This window comes from Schistocerca nitens, chromosome 6 (genome assembly GCF_023898315.1).
Source record: "Schistocerca nitens isolate TAMUIC-IGC-003100 chromosome 6, iqSchNite1.1, whole genome shotgun sequence".
NCBI lineage: Eukaryota > Metazoa > Arthropoda > Insecta > Orthoptera > Acrididae > Schistocerca > Schistocerca nitens.
The window spans coordinates 175,849,805-175,869,469 of NC_064619.1; the positions used below are offsets into that span (position 1 = coordinate 175,849,805).

General features: G+C 42.4%; 1 protein-coding gene across 1 annotated transcript in view; it reads right to left on the minus strand.

Moving 5' to 3' along the window:
* Positions 1–19,665, minus strand: part of LOC126262623 (neuronal acetylcholine receptor subunit alpha-10-like) — a 129,724-nt gene that overhangs the window by 57,668 nt on the left and 52,391 nt on the right. The window contains exons 4-6 of the mRNA XM_049959379.1: positions 16,345–16,454; positions 3,359–3,581; positions 1,133–1,304 (exon numbers count right to left, since the gene is read on the minus strand). Of these exons, the coding sequence (XP_049815336.1) occupies positions 1,133–1,304; positions 3,359–3,581; positions 16,345–16,454 (505 nt within the window). The remainder of the gene's footprint in view (positions 1–1,132; positions 1,305–3,358; positions 3,582–16,344; positions 16,455–19,665) is intronic.

Here is a 19,665-nt window from a genome sequence, read left to right on the forward strand (position 1 = left end):
TTGCTTCTCCGAGCTGCGCTGTTTTAATTATTACATTTGAATTCTAGTTCAAATGCAGTTCATCTATGAATTGGGAAAAAATAAATAGAACCTTGTACTTAGTCGTTTGGAGAGAAGCTTAACTAATTTTTATGGAGCAGCGAGTGCGTGAACTTACCTTCCAGTAACTGGATTTCACTGTACTTGTTACGCATTCTAAATTTAACATTACGGTGATAGTGACCTTATAATCTGTTTAACGGGAATTATTTGATAATCCGGGTAACAGCGAACTACAGTGTAAAACGGAGAAAGGAACTAATCAAATCGCCCAATCTGAGAGGCAGACAAGCTAGGAAAGTGCATTGTTGACCGTGACTGATGAACCAACGAAGGTTTACTTTCATGAAATGTACTATTGAAACGATCCTTGCTCATTTAAAGTAAATGTTTAAGATTGTAAAATACGAAACATGACTGGTTAATTACCGAATGTATACTCGCCGTTGATGCGCTTTTCATAATACAAGTTTGTTTGTTTCCCTGTCTTTACAAGCAATTTACAGTATGGATAGCTCCATTTCAAATTGGGAAAGCCGGCCGCGGTGGTCTAGCGGTTCTAGGCGCGCAGTCCGGAACCGCGCGACTGCTACGGTCGCGGGTTCGAATCCTGCCTCGGGCATGGATGTGTGTGATGTCCTTAGGTTAGTTAGGTTTAAGTATTTCTAAGTTCTAGGGGACTGATGACCACAGATGTTAAGTCCCATAGTGCTCAGAACCATTTGAACCATTTTTTGAAATTGAGAAACCCTAATTAAAAACCCATTTATCACTGCCGTAATTCAAAACTGGTTGGAAACTCTTCTTTTCAAATCATCGGTAGCAAATCGTCATGTCGCGAGTTTCGAGACACAGTTCTAACTGAAAAACGATAATGCCGTAGCGTTACAGTAATGTCTTGTTCAATATCGCAAACAAAATTACTTTGTGGGTGCGCTTGGATGTGCGAACATCAGCACTAATGTAAGAACTTCGACGTTGCGCTGAGTGGCTGATAGCTACGAACAGGAAATACATCTAAACGTGCAGACAACGTTAAGCGTCAGAGAGTGCTTGCAAATGAAGAGTTGGAAGGAAAGCTGTCGTTGCTCACCTACTGCTGGAGCCAGAGCGGTGGCGGCGTAGCCCTCCGCATGCCTCTTGAACGTGAAGTAGAAGTCGATTTTGCGGAAGCCTTTGCGATCATCGTTCTGGCGAGGAATCTCTTCACTTTTGACGGACACCAATTCCCAGTCGCGCTGTGTCTTCACATGCTTGATGGAGAACTGTAACAGAAAGCGAGAAAAAAAATCGTTTCTGTGTGTGACCACTCACGCGAATGTGTGGTGACTGTCTGGGAAACACAATAGCGGCGTTAGGTCGGTAAAGTACCGATAGTCGCTGCGACTGGAACACTGTTAGTATAATCTGAAATAATTGTTGAAATAAGGGGACGAAGAGTTTTATAGTCTCTGTCCCACACAACAACTAACCCATAATTAGCCAGTCGACGTCCACTGCCTCCTTTAAACTTTCCATGGTCTTTAAAAATACGCATTCAAGATGCCAGTTGCTCCTGCACGTTTACTATTGTCATCTACACACCTTCCGCTGAGGCGTCGTCTAGGGCAGTTTTCAGTTCTTGGAAACCTGCAAAGAACTTCGTTGGTGCATCTATGTCCATTCGTCTAGCTGCACGCCACGTCCCCTCCACTTCACTTTCATTATAGTGTTCCAAATAGTTCTGTCACCTGTCTTAATATTTGCTTGTTTCCCTATCCTTCCTAGGAATCCCCAAGACGTCCCTCCATCATTTCCTGAGCAACACCAGTTTTTCATCTATTTTCACATTAAAATTTAAAAAACTGGTAATACTCACTGCCTGTAAGGTGTCTCTCACATCCACTGGAAGATTCCAAGCAACGTTTATCAGGTGGATTTAGAAAGAAAGAGCCGAAAGCTGTAATGTGAAAAGCGATGAAGGGATCGTAATGCCACTGGTTACGGAAGAAGGTGTGGTCCTTGTAAGAGAGCTCTGAGGCTCCAAACTCGCCGCTAGAGGGACACTGGTGCAGATCGGTGGCCCACGAGCCTACATCAAAGCACGTGCTATTGCAGGTCTTACGAGTGCCAGCAGCCGTCTCCGGCGGGAGCGACTATTTCAGACGAGTTTAATATTACTTAACTGCACGTCTAAGTGCAAGGAAGCTCTCGATAGCACATGTCGAAGTTACGACCTTTAGGGGGTACCTTTTCAATTACATGTTTCTGCAAACTAATTTTAAGAATGGATGAAAGCAGACAAATTTACTATTTTGTTGGTATAATATGACAGAACTGCTAAACTTGATATCAGTGACACAATAAAGGCCTGTAAAGGAATATTCTCTCACATCTAACCACTGACCATTTTCTTTTACTCATGATTAGTAAACTGTGCACTATTAACAATGTATGAGGAATAAGTAAAATCAGAGCTTTTTATATGTCACACTACAACCAATCCCAGAAACATCAAGATATAGATTTTGTACTACAGCCGTACATTTGACTTATTATGTACAGTAAATTTACCAATATAGATCACTTAAGTAAAATTTTTCATTAATGATGCTTTATTTTTTTCTAAATCTAATCAATCAGTTATATAATTTGCTAAGTCTTCACAGAAAAAAATGCAGTAAGGTTGTTATAGAGGAAGGAAGAGGGTCAGAATTAGCGATCTGCCAGGAGCGCAGGATAACTTGGTTTGGCTGTGTTTTATTACCTAGTTTCACCATATTGATTCTTGTAGTAACTGCTTCTTTTTCCTCTACATTCCACCGAATCTATTACTAGCCTTCACTAAAACTATATTTAAAGTTCACTACTTTTTAGCCACCTGCTTTACTCATTAATTTTACAACAACTAAAGAGAATGTCAAAACCCAAGATCACTAGAAAAGCATTCTGTTGGATGACCAGTTTCGACGGCTATGTGCGGCCATCATCGTATCTTATGCTTTAAAATTTTTACAACGTAACTTTAAACTTTTTACAACATCAATACTACAAGTCGCTGCACTTCCCACTAACATCTCCAGTGTGAACCGACTTTTAACACTTATGGATAATGTGTTGTAAAAATTTTAAAACATAAGATACTACGATGACAGAATATCTCTTGCGAAACCGGTCATCCACTAAAATTCTTTTGTAGCGCTCTTGACTTATGAAGTTTTCTTCATTTACCAGACATTGCACACAGACTGGGAACTCCAGGAATATACAAGCATTAATTTTACCTCGGTCATTATCGTCATTTCCAATAACAGACAGTGCCTGCCCTTGGCATACTCACCCCCGTGCCATTGCGCAGCCTGATGCTGACCTCGTCGTCGAGATCCAGCCAGTTGATGAAGATGAGGTAGCACGTGTGTGTGTCATACGGCCACTTGGCCAAGTCAACGCCGCAGTGCGAGTAGTACTCAGCATCCACCATACACGACACGTTGCCATCTGTCGTGACGCGGCAGAGCCCGCCCCGTGGCATCATGGGCTGCAGCGCATTGCCGACTGCACCCCTGGGGCAGAACCACAATAGTTACTTTACCGACATGAAGAAAAGGTTCGTGATGAATAGCTCATGCAGCTCTCAGGATCACTCTTCTCCTGAGTGTGGATAAATTACAACAGGTGTTCCACAGTGTTCAATTCTGATGCCATTTCTGTTATTGCTATATGTAAATGACTTTCCATTTTCAACAAATAATGTAGAATTGTGCTCTTAGCTGATGATGAAACCTTCATAATCAAGACCAACAGAACTGCAGCAATTAAAGAGCAATAAATCAAATATTCAGAAAAATTATTGAACTACCCCCTTAAACAGTCTGTGATTTCCAAAAAGTACAGCTCGTTCAGTCCTCTACGTGGCAATACATATCATCATTATATGCATCACAAAAATCTTAAAATATGCATGCAAATATGCATGAAAAATGTTTAAAAATGCATGAAAAGTGTCGAAATATGCAAGATCAAATAACAAAAAACGTGGTGGTTACTGCGTGCATTACATCTCAGACTCCAACCTGTGCATATCAGTTACCAGGAAGAGCGCCGGTCTCGCGAAAAATCGGTATATTTAGAGAGCTGATATCGTTTTCTGAATACTTTCTGGTAGAGTTTAGGAAGGGGGCCTTTCTGGGATTATTTTCTAAAAATTTGCAAAATGAGAACACGTACTGTGTTTCAAGAATTGTTACTACTTTGCTATTGTTATCGGTAACACCTGGACGTGATGCGAGTAAGTCGCAGAGAAACAATCAGTATGCACAGGACCAACTTCGAGATATATCGCATGCAGAGGGGCAAGCTCAAAAACTCTACAATATTTTATTTAAAACACAACATACAATCATGATTTTTTAACAGTATTAACTTTTAATTAATACTATTGGATCAAAGCATCATTTATAATTTATTTTACATTTTTCTGCTATTGTAAACATGAACGACCAAGTACTGTTCCAAATGTTCGGTAGTAAGATTGCATCTTCCATCTCTCAAAACATTTTTATAAGCAGGAAAGGAACGTTCTACATCAACTGAGGTAACTGGGCAGTATTTGAATTTCGGTGCTATGTTGGCACTTACTGTTTCTGGTGAAAGTTCACCTGTCCCTTAATAAAACTATCAATTTGAAGTTTTCTTGGAAATACCTCTGGCAATGAGGAATTCATTAAAATATTCATTAATTGAATAGATTCATTCATCGCCGAACCTTGAGTTTCAAGCTTTTTAACGCTTGCAGATACAGGGTGTTTCAAAAATGACCGGTATATTTGAAACGGCAATAAAAACTAAACGAGCAGCGATAGAAATACACCGTTTGTTGCAATATGCTTGGGACAACAGTACATTTTCAGGCGGACAAACTTTCGAAATTACAGTAGTTACAATTTTCAACAACAGATGGCGCTGCAAGTGATGTGAAAGATATAGAAGACAACGCAGTCTGTGGGTGCGCCATTCTGTACGTCGTCTTTCTGCTGTAAGCGTGTGCTGTTCACAACGTGCACGTGTGCTGTAGACAACATGGTTTATTCCTTAGAACAGAGGATTTTTCTGGTGTTGGAATTCCACCGCCTAGAACACAGTGTTGTTGCAACAAGACGACGTTTCCAACGGAGGTTTAATGTAACCAAAGGACCGAAAAGCGATACAATAAAGGATCTGTTTGAAAAATTTCAACGGACTGGGAACGTGACGGATGAACGTGCTGGAAAGGTAGGGCGACCGCGTACGGCAACCACAGAGGGCAACGAGCAGCTAGTGCAGCAGGTGATCCAACAGCGGCCTCGGATTTCCGTTCGCCGTGTTGCAGCTGCGGTCCAAATGACGCCAACGTCCACGTATCGTCTCATGCGCCAGAGTTTACACCTCTATCCATACAAAATTCAAACGCGGCAACCCCTCAGCGCCGCTACCATTGCTGCACGAGAGACATTCGCTAACGATATAGTGCACAGGATTGATGACGGCGATATGCATGTGGGCAGCATTTGGTTTACTGACGAAGCTTATTTTTACCTGGACGGCTTCGTCAATAAACAGAACTGGCGCATATGGGGAACCGAAAAGCCCCATGTTGCAGTCCCATCGTCCCTGCATCCTCAAAAAGTACTGGTCTGGGCCGCCATTTCTTCCAAAGGAATCATTGGCCCTTTTTTCAGATCCGAAACGATTACTGCATCACGCTATCTGGACATTCTTCGTGAATTTGTGGCGGTACAAACTGCCTTAGACGACACTGCGAACACCTCGTGGTTTATGCAAGATGGTGCCCGGCCACATCGCACGGCCGACGTCTTTAATTTCCTGAATGAATATTTCGATGATCGTGTGATGGCTTTGGGCTATCCGAAACATACAGGAGGCGGCGTGGATTGGCCTCCCTTTTCGCCAGACATGAACCCCTGTGACTTCTTTCTGTGGGGACACTTGAAAGACCAGGTGTACCGCCAGAATCCAGTAACAATTGAACAGCTGAAGCAGTACATCTCATCTGCATGTGAAGCCATTCCGCCAGACACGTTGTCAAAGGTTTCGGGTAATTTAATTCAGAGACTACGCCATATTATTGCTACGCATGGTGGATATGTGGAAAATATCGTACTATAGAGTTTCCCAGACCGCAGCGCCATCTGTTGTTGAAAATTGTAACTACTGTAATTTCGAAAGTTTGTCTGCCTGAAAATGTACTGTTGTCCCAAGCATATTGCAACAAACGGTGTATTTCTATCGCTGCTCGTTTAGTTTTTATTGCCGTTTCAAATATACCGGTCATTTTTGAAACACCCTGTATATGTGAAAAATGAGTGCTAATCACAACAATGTCTTTTTTAATACAGATACCATTAAAAGCTTCCTTGCACTGGCGTACTGCCAAAGCCTCGGCGATGTCGAAGTTGTTTACCACCCCTCTAATGAGCCCGCATCTCGTGGTCGTGCGGTAGCGTTCTCGCTTCCCACGCCCGGGTTCCCGGGTTCGATTCCCGGCGGGGTCAGGGATTTTCTCTGCCTCGTGATGGCTGGGTGTTGTGTGCTGTCCTTAGGTTAGTTAGGTTTAAGTAGTTCTAAGTTCTAGGGGACTGATGACCATAGATGTTAAGTCCCATAGTGCTCAGAGCCAACCACCCCTCTAATGGCCTCGAAATGTTCATTGTAAAACAACACAGTTTTGACCCACGTACCCCAACGAGTTAGCACTGGTTTGGGGGTAAAGATACATTTGGTAGTTTTTCTTTATAGGTCTTGAAGCAAGCAGGAGCCTTTAGAAACAGTTTCTTTGTGGATGAAATCAGTTTATTTACATTCACAAACGTGGAACGTACTTCTTCATAAAGGCGATGTACTCCATGAGCAAAGCAGGTCACATGAATCAAATTGGGAAGAAATACTCGTAGGGCTTTTCCTGCTTTGATCATATAGGGAGCAACATCTCAATTAAACACAAACACCCTTTCATCTGCAGAAGATTCTAGAAATATTTTTCTAATAGCCTCATTCACAAATCTAGCGACAGTAGAATGATTTACTTTTTCAAGTTCTTTGCCGGCCGCTAAATAGGAAGAAGAACGCTCTCTTTTTAAAGCACCAGCAATTAAATTTGCACTGTAACGACCACAAGTGTCTGTAGTTTCGTCAACTGAAATCCAGATAAAGCTGTCCTTGAGTTCATTGCGTATTTCTTCCAGAAATTTTACGAAAATTGTCGGTATGTAATTTTTATGCAATATTGACTCATCTGGCATAATTTCTTTTAAGCAGAATTTGCGCAGGAAGCCTTTGAGGATAGGGTTTGTAATTTTGTGAACAGGAATGTTGCTTGCAGTGAATGTTTCACATAGATCTATGTTAAACCAACTGATATTGGTTACCTTTGGACAAATCTCTGCTACTACAACTTGCTGTTGTCAGAAGTTGTTGTCGTGATCCTTCCTTCTGCATTCCTACAATATAATGACTTGTATTCACATGCTGGTCTATTTGAAACTTTTTTCGCACGAAACGTTTTTCTCGCAAACTCGACAATATAAAATAATTCCGTCATATGTAAATGTTCCAGGATGGTCATGTATCCACGAAACGACGTTTCTTTTTTCGGGCGGCGAGGTGCCTAACACGTTACACACTGCACGTCGTAAACACGTTCACCTATGTACAAGTAAATAAAAAGCTAAGCTGAAACTATGGACGTGCAACTAAAATGTTGTTGCTGTTGTGGTCTTCAGTCCTGAGACTGGTTTGATGCAGCTCTCCATGCTACTCTATACTGTGCAAGCTTCTTCATCTCCCAGTACGTACTGCAGCCTACATCCTTCTGAATCTGCTTAGTGTATTCATCTCTTGGTCTCCCTCTACGATTTTTACCCTCCACGCTGCCCTACAATACTAAATTTGTGATCCTTTGATGCCTCAGAATATGTACTACCAACCGATCCCTTCTTCTAGTCAAGTTGTGCCACAAATTCCTCCCCAATCCTCCTCAGTACCTCCTCATTAGTTACGTGATCTACCCATCTAATCTTCAGCATTCTTCTAGCACCACATTTCGAAAGCTTCTATTCTCTTCTTGTCCAAACTATTTATCGTCCATGTTTCACTTCCACACATGGCTACACTCCGTACAAATACTTTCAGAAACGACTTCCTGACACTAAAATCTATACTCAATGTTAACAAATTTCTCTTCTGCAAAAACGCTTTCCTTGCCATTGCCAGTCTACATTTTATATCCTCTCTACTTCGACCATCATCAGTTATTTTGTTCCCCAAATAGCAAAACTCCTTTACTACTTTAAGTGTCTCATTTCCTAATCTAATGCCCTCAGAATCACCCGACTTAATTCGACTACTTTCCATTATACTCGTTTTGCTTTTGTTTATGTTCATCTTATATCCTTCTTTCAAGACACTGTCCATTCCGTTCAACTTCTCTTCCAAGTCCTTTGCTGTCTCTGACAGAATTACAATGTCATCGGCGAACCTCAAAATTTTTATTTCTTCTCCATGGATTTTAATACCTACTCCGAATTTTTCTTTTGTTTCCTTGACTGCTTGCTCAATATACAGATTGAATAACATCGGGGAGAGGCTACAACACTGTCTCACTTCCTTCCCAACCACTGCTTCCCTTTCATATCCCTCGACTCTTATAAATGCCATCTGGTTTCTGTACAAATTGTAAATAGCCTTTCCCTCCCTGTATTTTACCCCTGCCACCTTCAGAATTTGAAAGAGAGTATTCCAGTCAACATTGTCAAAAGCTTTCTCTAAGTCTACAAATGCGAGGAATGTAGGTTTGCCTTTTCTTAATCTAGCTTCAAAAATAAGTCGTAAGGTCAATATTGCCTCACGTGTTCCCATATTTCTGGGGAATCCAACCTTTTCTTCCCCGAGGTCGGCTTCTACCAGTTTTTCCATTCGTCTGCAAAGAATTAGTGTTACTATTTTACAGTCGTGACTTATTAAACTGATAGTTCGGTAATTTTAACATCTGTCAACGCCTGCTTTCTTTGGGATTGGAATTATAATATTCTTCTTGAAGTCAGAGAGTATTTCGCCTGTCTCATACATTTTGCTAACCAGATGGTAGAGTTTTGTCAGAACTGGCTCTCCCAAGGCTGTCAGTAGTTCTAATGGAATGTTGTCTACTCCCGGGGCCTTGTTTCGACTTGGGTCTTTCAGTGCTCTATCAAACTCTTCACGCAGTATTATATTTCCCATTTCATCTTCATCTACGTCCTCATCCATTTCTATAACATTGCCCTCAAGTACATCGCCATTGTATAGAGCATCTATATACTCCTTCCACCTTTCTGCTTTCCCTTCTTTGCTTCGAACTGGGTTTCCATCTGAGCTCTTGATATTCATACAAGTGGTTCTATTTTCTCCAAAGGTCTCTTTAATTTTCCTGTAGGCAGTATCTATCTTACCCCTAGTGATAAAAGCCTTTAATCCTTACATTTGTCCTCGAGCCATGCCTACTTAGCCATTTTGCACTTCCTGTCGATCTCATTTTTGAGACATTTGTATTCCTTTTTGCCTGCCTTATTTACTGCATTTTTGTATTTTATCCTTTCATCAATTAAATTTAATATTTCTTCTCTTACCCAAGGATTTCTTCTAGCCCTCGTCTTTTGACCTACTTGATCCTCTGCTGCCTTCACTACTTCATCCCTCAAAGCTACCCATTCTTCTTCTACTGTATTTCTTTCCCCCATTCTTGTCAATTGTTCCCTTATGCTCTCCCTGAAACTCGGTACAACCTCTGGTTCTGTCAGTTTCTCCAGGTACCATCTCCTTAAATTGCCAGCTTTTTGCAGTTTCTTCAGTTTTAATCTACAGTTCATAACCAATAGATTGTGGTCAGAGTCCACATCTACCCCTAGAAATGTCTTACAATTTAAAACCTGGTTCCTAAATCCTTGTCTTACCATTATATAATCTATCTGAAACCGGTCAGTATCTCCAGGCTTCTTCCATGTACAGAACCTTCTTTTATGATTCTTGAACCAAGTGGTAGCTATGATTAAGTTATGCTCTGTGCAAAATTCCACGAGGCGGCTTCCTCTTTCATTTCTTACCCCCAACCCATATTCACCTACTGTTTCCTTCTCTTCCTTTTCCTACTATCGAATTCCAGTCACCTATAACTATTAAATTTTCGTCTCCCTTCACTATCGGAATAATTTCTTTTATCTCATCATACATTTCTTCAATTTCTTCGTTATCTACAGAGCTAGTTGGCATATAGACTTGTACTACTGTCGTAGGCGTGGGCTTCGTGTCTATCTTGGCCACAACAATGTTTGTAGTAGCTTACCCGTATTCCTATTGTTTTATTCATTATTAAACCTACTCCTGCATTACCCCTATTTGATTTTGTATTTATAACCCTGTATTCACCTGACCAAAAGTCTTGTTCCTCCTGCCACCGAACTTCACTAATTCCCACTATATCCAACTTGAATCTATCCATTTCCCTTTTTAAATTTTCAAACCTACCTGCCCGATTAAGGGATCTGACATTCCACGCTCCGATCCGTAGAACGCCAGTTTCCTTTCTCCTGATAACGTCGTCCTCTTGAGTAGTCCCCGCCCGTAGATTCGAATGGGGGACTATTTTACCTCCGGAATATTTTACCCAAGAGGACGCCATCATCATTTATCCGCTTAATTTATTTGTTGTCGACGCGTACGGCATCACAGCGAAGAAAATTTACTGGGGGCGTGGGCGCAGGAGCATTGACTCTGACTTCCTGTTCCTCTTCTGTAATGATTTTGCTAGGCGGTAGCCTCGCGGTTAGCGATTGTACGCAGCTCTAGATCGCGGTCAACCTGTGAGATATCAAAACTAGATCAAACAAGAGACCGCCCGTCTAAATTTTAAAAACATTGTAAACATAGAGCGAAAATATCTATCATCACTAGTTTTTAGCTACAATATGCAATAACCGGTGAAAAGAAGCCAAATATCCAAATGCATATGCAACATGTAAATGCATATAATCCGGTCTCTAATCATCGTCAATGACAATACAAATCTCTTGAGGCTTATATGGCCATTTTTTGACGTTTACCTGTTGAATTTTTGTCTCGGTGTTTTCATCTCAAGTATGCCACTCAGAAGTTGCCAGCTAAGGAGGACGAACCTTTAAAGTACCGATACGTAGCTTTTATGTCCTATTAATACAGGGATGGCTGTAAACAGCTGGTAGGTTTATGAAAACACGATATCCAAATGTGATATTGTACCAAAAACATTTTGCACCTTAATGTAGCGATGCGGCGTAAGCATTGGGTGCTCAGCACCCAATAAAGTCACTCACAGCAACCACAAGTACGAGCTAGTATAAAAGCAAACACCTTTCCGGCAAAACACTTTTAATTCATTAATCATACTCTGTGGCCCCGATGCACGTTAGGTGAACGAAGTAATTACACTCCTGGAAATTGAAATAAGAACACCGTGAATTCATTGTCCCAGGAAGGGGAAACTTTATTGACACATTCCTGGGGTCAGATACATCACATGATCACACTGACAGAACCACAGGCACATAGACACAGGCAACAGAGCATGCACAATGTCGGCACTAGTACAGTGTATATCCACCTTTCGCAGCAATGCAGGCTGCTATTCTCCCATGGAGACGATCGTAGAGATGCTGGATGTAGTCCTGTGGAACGGCTTGCCATGCCATTTCCACCTGGCGCCTCAGTTGGACCAGCGTTCGTGCTGGACGTGCAGACCGCGTGAGACGACGCTTCATCCAGTCCCAAACATGCTCAATGGGGGACAGATCCGGAGATCTTGCCGGCCAGGGTAGTTGACTTACACCTTCTAGAGCACGTTGGATGGCACGGGATACATGCGGACGTGCATTGTCCTGTTGGAACAGCAAGTTCCCTTGCCGGTCTAGGAATGGTAGAACGATGGGTTCGATGACGGTTTGGATGTACCGTGCACTATTCAGTGTCCCCTCGACGATCACCAGTGGTGAACGGCCAGTGTAGGAGATCGCTCCCCACACCATGATGCCGGGTGTTGGCCCTGTGTGCCTCGGTCGTATGCAGTCCTGATTGTGGCGCTCACCTGCACGGCGCCAAACACGCATACGACCATCATTGGCACCAACGCAGAAGCGACTCTCATCGCTGAAGACGACACGTCCCCATTCGTCCCTCCATTCACGCCTGTCGCGACACCACTGGAGGCGGGCTGCACGATGTTGGGGCGTGAGCGGAAGACGGCCTAACGGTGTGCGGGACCGTAGCCCAGCTTCATGGAGACGGTTGCGAATGGTCCTCGCCGATACCCCAGGAGCAACAGTGTCCCTAATTTGCTGGGAAGTGGCGGTGCGGTCCCCTACGGCACTGCGTAGGATCCTACGGTCTTTGCGTGCATCCGTGCGTCGCTGCGGTCCTCTCCCAGGTCGACGGGGACGTGCACCTTCCGCCGACCACTGGCGACAACATCGATGTACTGTGGAGACCTCACGCCCCACGTGTTGAGCAATTCGGCGGTACGTCCACCCGGCCTCCCGCATGCCCACTATACGCCCTCGCTCAAAGTCCGTCAACTGCACATACGGTTCACGTCCACGCTGTCGCGGCATGCTACCAGTGTTAAAGACTGCGATGGAGCTCCGTATGCCACGGCAAACTGGCTGACACTGACGGCGGCGGTGCACAAATGCTGCGCAGCTAGCGCCATTCGACGGCCAACACCGCGGGTCCTGGTGTGTCCGCTGTGCCGTGCGTGTGATCATTGCTTGTACAGCCCTCTCGCAGTGTCCGGAGCAAGTATGGTGGGTCTGACACACCGGTGTCAATGTGTTCTTTTTTCCATTTCCAGGAGTGTATCTTAGTCAACCAGATATTTATTATTCTCTGATGGAAATGACACTCTTCAATTTCCCCTTACTTTTCAATCTCCGGCCTCTCGCATCAAGTTTGTCCTGCTTGTTTTAATATATCTTCCATTAGGTCGTCCTCTGGGCCTTTTCATACCGTGAGGAATCCAACACAGAACCTTCTCCGGCTACCCTTTCTCAATTTATATCGTCAGATGCCAAGTTTATCTGCGTTTCAGCTTCGTTGCAGTCAGTTTCATAATCTCAATACGTGTATTTTATCTTTAACGATTCTTTACTTTCTTTACAGCCGGCATGCAGCTTTCTCTTACTATTTGGACAACCACCATGCTTTAACTGTGCATTTCATGTCCACGATTCCCTTCTGTAAGTTAGTATTGGCAGTGTACACTAGTTACACGGTCTCCAAGTAGAGCTCATTGGGAATTCATTTCGGAATACATTATTCAGTTTCCCTAACGAGCCCTGCACTCCTTTTAGCCTCCTCTTTACTTCTGTAAGTGCCCACCCACTTATTGTTTTCAGTTGCAGTAAGTGTACAAATCAGTCAATTGTTTCAGTAAATTAATCATTAATTGTTAATACATTCCTATCAGCTTACTGACCGCACATTACTTTGTCTTATCGTAATTAAACTTCAGTCCTGCTGTCACACTTGCTCTGTTCAGTTTCTCCACACTTTGCTGAAGTTGTTCTGGATCTGAATCTAGCAAAACAGTACTACCTGCAGTTAGAAGGTGGTTCAGAAAAAATCCGTTTATTTGTGTGCTTTCTTCGTCCCAGTTAAATGAACGGAACACGTCTTCCAGGACTGTAGAAAATAGTTGCGGTGGTATTGAGTCTCAATGCCCATATCTTTTCTCAATTCAGAATTTTTTACTCTCTTCTCATAATCGAATGGAAGCTGTCGTCTTTTGTATGTCGGGGGAGGCAGCTAGGCAGCTGAGACAGGCCACCTCGAATGTACCCAAAACGAATAAACATATCCTGGTGAGGTCTTCACTGAGTTACAGGGTACAGTGTGACGACTTTTCTGACTACTTGAGGAAATTTTTGAACTTTTATAGCTACAAAAATATGATATATATCTCTTTTCCTTCAGAGCCATTTGAACCATCTCTTTTCCTTTTTAATGGAGCTACATTATTTCAGTGGTACTGGCAAGAGTCTACGAAAAGGACTTCGAAATTAAATGAATGGAACTCAATTAAACAGCAACAAGATAACAGAGCTGTCCGTCCGTCAGATGACGTGCCACAAACGTCTGTCATCTTGTATCAAATTCAAGTACAGTAGGCAGGGTTAATGCGTTTACTATTTTGACTGTCGTATCAGGTACTCACTTACTAACAATACGACACTAAGAATTACATTGTCCAGGAACAAAAAAATACAGGCATATCAGTAATTCCGCAACGAATTGCACCTTATTTCGTGCAGGTCTCATGGTTCAACACAGTTTTTCTAAATCAAGACAGTAGTTTCCCTGGTAAATTGTACAGGCACAGTGGCTGTAGTGTCACAGTAATCAGTTCCGAGGGAAAGCAGATGGAAACAGAGTTCTTTGAATACTTCCGTATAAAAAAGTATGCTTTATTGGGGTCTACTTTATCAGGACGTTCACCCGCGACCAAATACAATAGCAGAGTGTTCCCTATAAGATCGAGAGAAAAGTGATTTGGCCGTGCGTAAGTTTACCAAAGACAGTTAGCTAGAAACACATAATACTTTGTACGTAAATGTCAAGTCGAGTTAGATATACAGGGTGAAAAGTATTTAAACCGACAAACTCTGGGAGGTTCTAGGGGACATCAAATATTTTTCCCTAATGTCATTTGTCCTATGAGGATTATTTAAACCGGTGGAGGTCATATTACTCTCTTCAGTCGTTAGAGGCCATATTACGATCTTCAGTTGTTAGAGGGCGTATTACACTCTTCAGTTGTAGGCAACTGCTGTCCAGCAGTGTAGTAGTGCATTGTCTCTGTTTACTAATGGAGCGATACACCTGGAGTGAGTACACTGATATAGTTGGTGCGAACTACGTAGCGCACCACAACGGACGAGCTGCACAGCGGGTTTATCAACAAAAATATCCTAATCGCCGTATCCCGCATCATACGACCTTTGCTGCTGTGTACCAACGTCTGCGTGAGACCAGGACATTTAGCAGACTACCTGGACAGTGACGCCGTCGCACGGTAAGAACGCTGCAGTTTCAGGAAGCTGTCTTGCAGCATGTGGAGCGGGATCCTTCAATCAGCACTCGTGCAATTGCACGTAACATGGGGACGAATCAGACGAATGTAAGAACAGTCCTTCGAGAGCAATTGTTACGTCCATTTCACTTGCAGCGTGTCCACAACCTGGAACCAGTTGATTATCCACCCAGAGCACAGTTTTTGCAGTGGTACCTGGAACAGTGTGAAATGCATCCTACATTTCCAGCCCCTGTGTTGTTTACCGATGAAGCAACGTTCGGGCGTAATGGAGTCTTCAACATGCACAATTCGCATGTTTGGAGTGAGGATAACTCATATGCCACAGTTACTAGCGCTCATCAAGTGCGGTTCTTCGTTAATGTGTGGGTCGGTGTTGTTGGGGACTGTTTAATTGGGCCGTATCTGCTACCTAGGCCATTAAATGGGCAGGCACTATTACAATTTTCTCGCCAGAGCATTGCCAGAATTGCTGGAAGACGTCCCGCTCCCTACAAGACAACGCATGTGGTTCCAACACGACGGGGCGCCGGCAAATTTCAGTCGTCGTGTGCGACGATTCCTGGACCGATAGTTTCCAGAAAAATGGATTGGCACAGGTGGTCCTGTACCATGGCCTGCTCGATCGCCGGATATGTCCCCTCTGGACTTTTTTGTGTGGGAAGAGATGCGCAGCCTTGTTTACGCAACTCCTGTTGCGTCAGAAGAGGATCTTGTTGCCCGGATAGTAGCAGCAGCAGGAACAATTCAGGATACTCCTGGGGTTTTTGCCCGTGTCAGACAGAACATGACCCGACGGTGTAACCTTTGTTTACGTGTCAATGGAGGCATTTTTGAAAATCTGCTGTAACTGAAATTGGGTTGTGTTGATGTGTTGTCTCTTGGTCATAAAAAAATGGAAAAGTGTTTGTTGGTTTAATTAATTTGCCGTCAGAGAAATCTTCCTCTACCAGTTTAAATACTCATCATAGGGAAAATTGGCATTAGGGAAAAATATTTGTTTTGATGTCCCCTACAACCTCCCAGAGTTTGTCGGTTTAAATACTTTTCACCCTGTATATATTGAGTAATGAGACATTATAAATCACCGCTACCTGGCACAGAAACTTTGAGTCAGTGACTATGAATACTAAGAGTTTGCTTCCTTACTTTATTGTGATATTCAACAAAGGAATTATAACCTGCTGACATGGACCAGCTCCGGCGTCCAGATGGCATTCGCGCTCATGAGCACCTCCTTGATGCCTTCGTATCGGTTCGGATCCCATTTCAGGAGTTCATCCTTCCATTCCTATAAGAAGAAGACACCTTAAGTCAAGTACTACTCCAAAGATTTAAACATTTTGTGCAAAAAGAATTATTAAAAAAAACACAAGAATTTCAGTGCAGAAAGAATATGCCAAAGGCTTTATTGATTTATATTAAGCGACCACGTTGCGCGTTGGAACCCTTCCTACCTATGTCCATTCTTCTTACTTTCACTGCACAACTTGTAGTAACAATATTGACCCAGTAAGTCCAGCAGTCGTTAATACAATGGGAGACATATTAATGATGGCAGGACAACGTTATTCCTGAGATAATATTAATAGAACCTATAAAAGTATTTACAACTACAGTGCAATAACTACAATACGAATGTCCCGATCAAGGTACGTGATGAGCAAAGGATGAGCCACTGAAACTAGATAAAAGATGACAGTAAAAATGAATGCTAAAGAAAATAAAAAAGCAAAATATAAATTAAAAATACAAGTAAGAGAAGGCGATTGAGGAAGAGCAACGACAAAAGAATGAAAAGAAGAAATCTAAGTAGTAGAGAATGAACATTACAAAGGAAGTACCGGTACCTGTAGTAAATTACAATTAAATCAGGTAAAGTTGAAGACAGCGTAACTACGATAGCATCAGAAAGCTTGTAAGTGAAGTAGACCATTTCAACAAAAAATAATTTGGAGGACATTCTAATGGTGTGTCGGGCAGCCACAAACCCACGTGGAGAGAACGTTCCATTATAGATACGTACAATGAGCGGTACATAATGCGTAAGACAACAATGAATAGTACAAAGCCGAAGAAGTACCGGTTCTCCCATCCTTTCAGTTGCCTTTTTAGCCCATTCTGAACGCAAGACGTACTATCGCAACAAAGCAATCGAAAGTTGGCAGAACTAAGATCAGAAGGGCTTCCCAAGTCCTCTAAAAATCCGGCTTTTTAGAATAAATGTCGGAAATGGAATTGCAGAAAGAACTTCAGCACATTCCCCAAGATTAGGAGTTCAGCGTTTTGTTGCCCAGTATCGTAAAAGACGCAGAAATGGACGAAACTGTTGCACTATGCAATAACGCTCAAGTGATCTAGTACAGTTAAAATTTTTGATGCAAGCAAAAAGAAATTATAACAGGGATCGTTTAATCGAAGGAACACCATTCTATGTTTGGATCCATTTTACGACATAAAACTGTCGCCAATCGTTTGACCGATCAATGAACCCCAACATTCAATATAAAAAGGGGTGCATTTTATCTCTTTTGTCAACATCGATCTGGTTTTCTACAATATTTCCGAATAAGAGGCTCTGTTACAACGGATATCCAAAGTACTTATCCACTAGTACAATTAACATTCCGCACTTACAGAAGATTATGTTTATGTAGCGCAGTCTCATTAATCCTTGTACTCTGAATCTTATTTGCGAGTGAAATACAGTTGACAACTAATTCAATGTGATTGTATGTAAAGCAGTTTTTGCACGTGGAAAGGTTGGTAAATAGTTATACAGGGTAGCATAGCTATAACACTTACCACGTTATTTAAATCTCTATAGAATTATATTGTCGGGATAAAAACATTGTAGCCATGGATATTTTGTCAGGAACACTTACGACTAACAGCTATGCGAATAAAGTAGTAAGAAAAACAAAGACATACTATGGCCCAAAAAACTAGTAGCTCATGAGACCTCACTGGGGAACAAAAACAGGTACCCTGAAAGCCACTGTGTCAAATCAGATAGTTCTGATGTAATATCTGATAACCTGTTCAGATGTAACTTGAAACATTATTGTTAAAGCCTCCAATATGCAGCTCGATGGCTCATCCTTAGCTATATAACCGGTGAGGTGTCAAGGCAGGGCAGACGTTATGTATACTGCGTTGTAAAGCAGCCCTCCACACTTTTGGAAATATTTTGTGGGGAACTGTCTTGTTGAAATTATGGATCAGCAGTTCGATGAAAAAAATTAATCCATGAATGCGCGTCATGACAACCCAAAGCTAGTAAGACTCTCTTGGGAATGTAGTTGTCAACCCGCACTTCATTGGCTATGTTCATGTGGTAGTTATACTGCGAGATGCCAACGGTTCAGTGTTACGTTCGAGCATTAGTTCTAGAGTGGTGAATATAGCTAATTGCAGGAGTAATGCTACGGCTCCCGCAGATTTTCCACTGTAAATGAAGACAGGTACAAGTTCTATGTATCCCTAGCAGTAGGGCGATTGTAAACATCCGTCATCTACTTCCTTCTTCACATCCCTGGTACTGGGATAACAATGTCCATCAAAGTCATAGACTGACAGCTATTTTCTGCCGTAATACAGGAAACGTTTCTTTATTTGCCTTTCAGATTGCTGAAATCAAGTCTATAACTTATACTCACTCATAAGCTATCTTCTTAACGTGTAACAGCAACAAGCACCAAGTAAAGGGACTTAGCTCAAAGTAGGCTGTTAATCATCACCGCAGAAATAGTGCGGCACTGTGTAAAAACTTTTCTTCTTTTCAGTTCTCCAATATACCATAAAGTAACATTCTTAACAACGTGTTGGTCTTGGTCTGAAACACATTTTTTTCACTTCCTAGTTCGGTAAATTCTGAAACTGGATTTCTGCACGGGAAACAAGTGGAGCAAATATGGAACTGTGTGGACTAACATGACTTTTATTTTTTGGCAATAATATCTTTTGGGTACACAAGATCTGTGACAGGGCGTATTTATTCTCTGTCGTCGTTTTCCGCCTCACAGATGTAAGTCTGCTTTTGTCCGAAATAAGGATAACAATCATCGATCACACCAGCCCTACAAACCTTCCTCCCTCTCCCCTCCCCCATTTTTCCTCCACTGCCAAGTTAACCATTCCTTGAAGCCCCAGAACTTGTATTATAACCTGTCCATTTTGTGTCTGTGTTGAGACGCCATGATCGGCCTCATTTGAAATCTTCTGTAGGGAGGGTGAACTTGGAGTTGGAGTGGCTGCTTAGGACGGATATAGGATCCCATATTGGTTTGATTCCTGTGGATGCTATCGATAGGTGGGACTACACTAGGCATGGCCTTCACCTCAGTAGGAAAGGGAAGGGAAAACTGTCTGGGTTGATTGCAGAAAACGTAAGGGGGGACACTGTCACAAGTGGTAAAATACCAGTGGTCACAGGTGTCAGAGGGATGCCTTTTTTAGGATAGGGAAGGGGGAAGGAAAACGAGTTTTAAGAGAGATTGGCA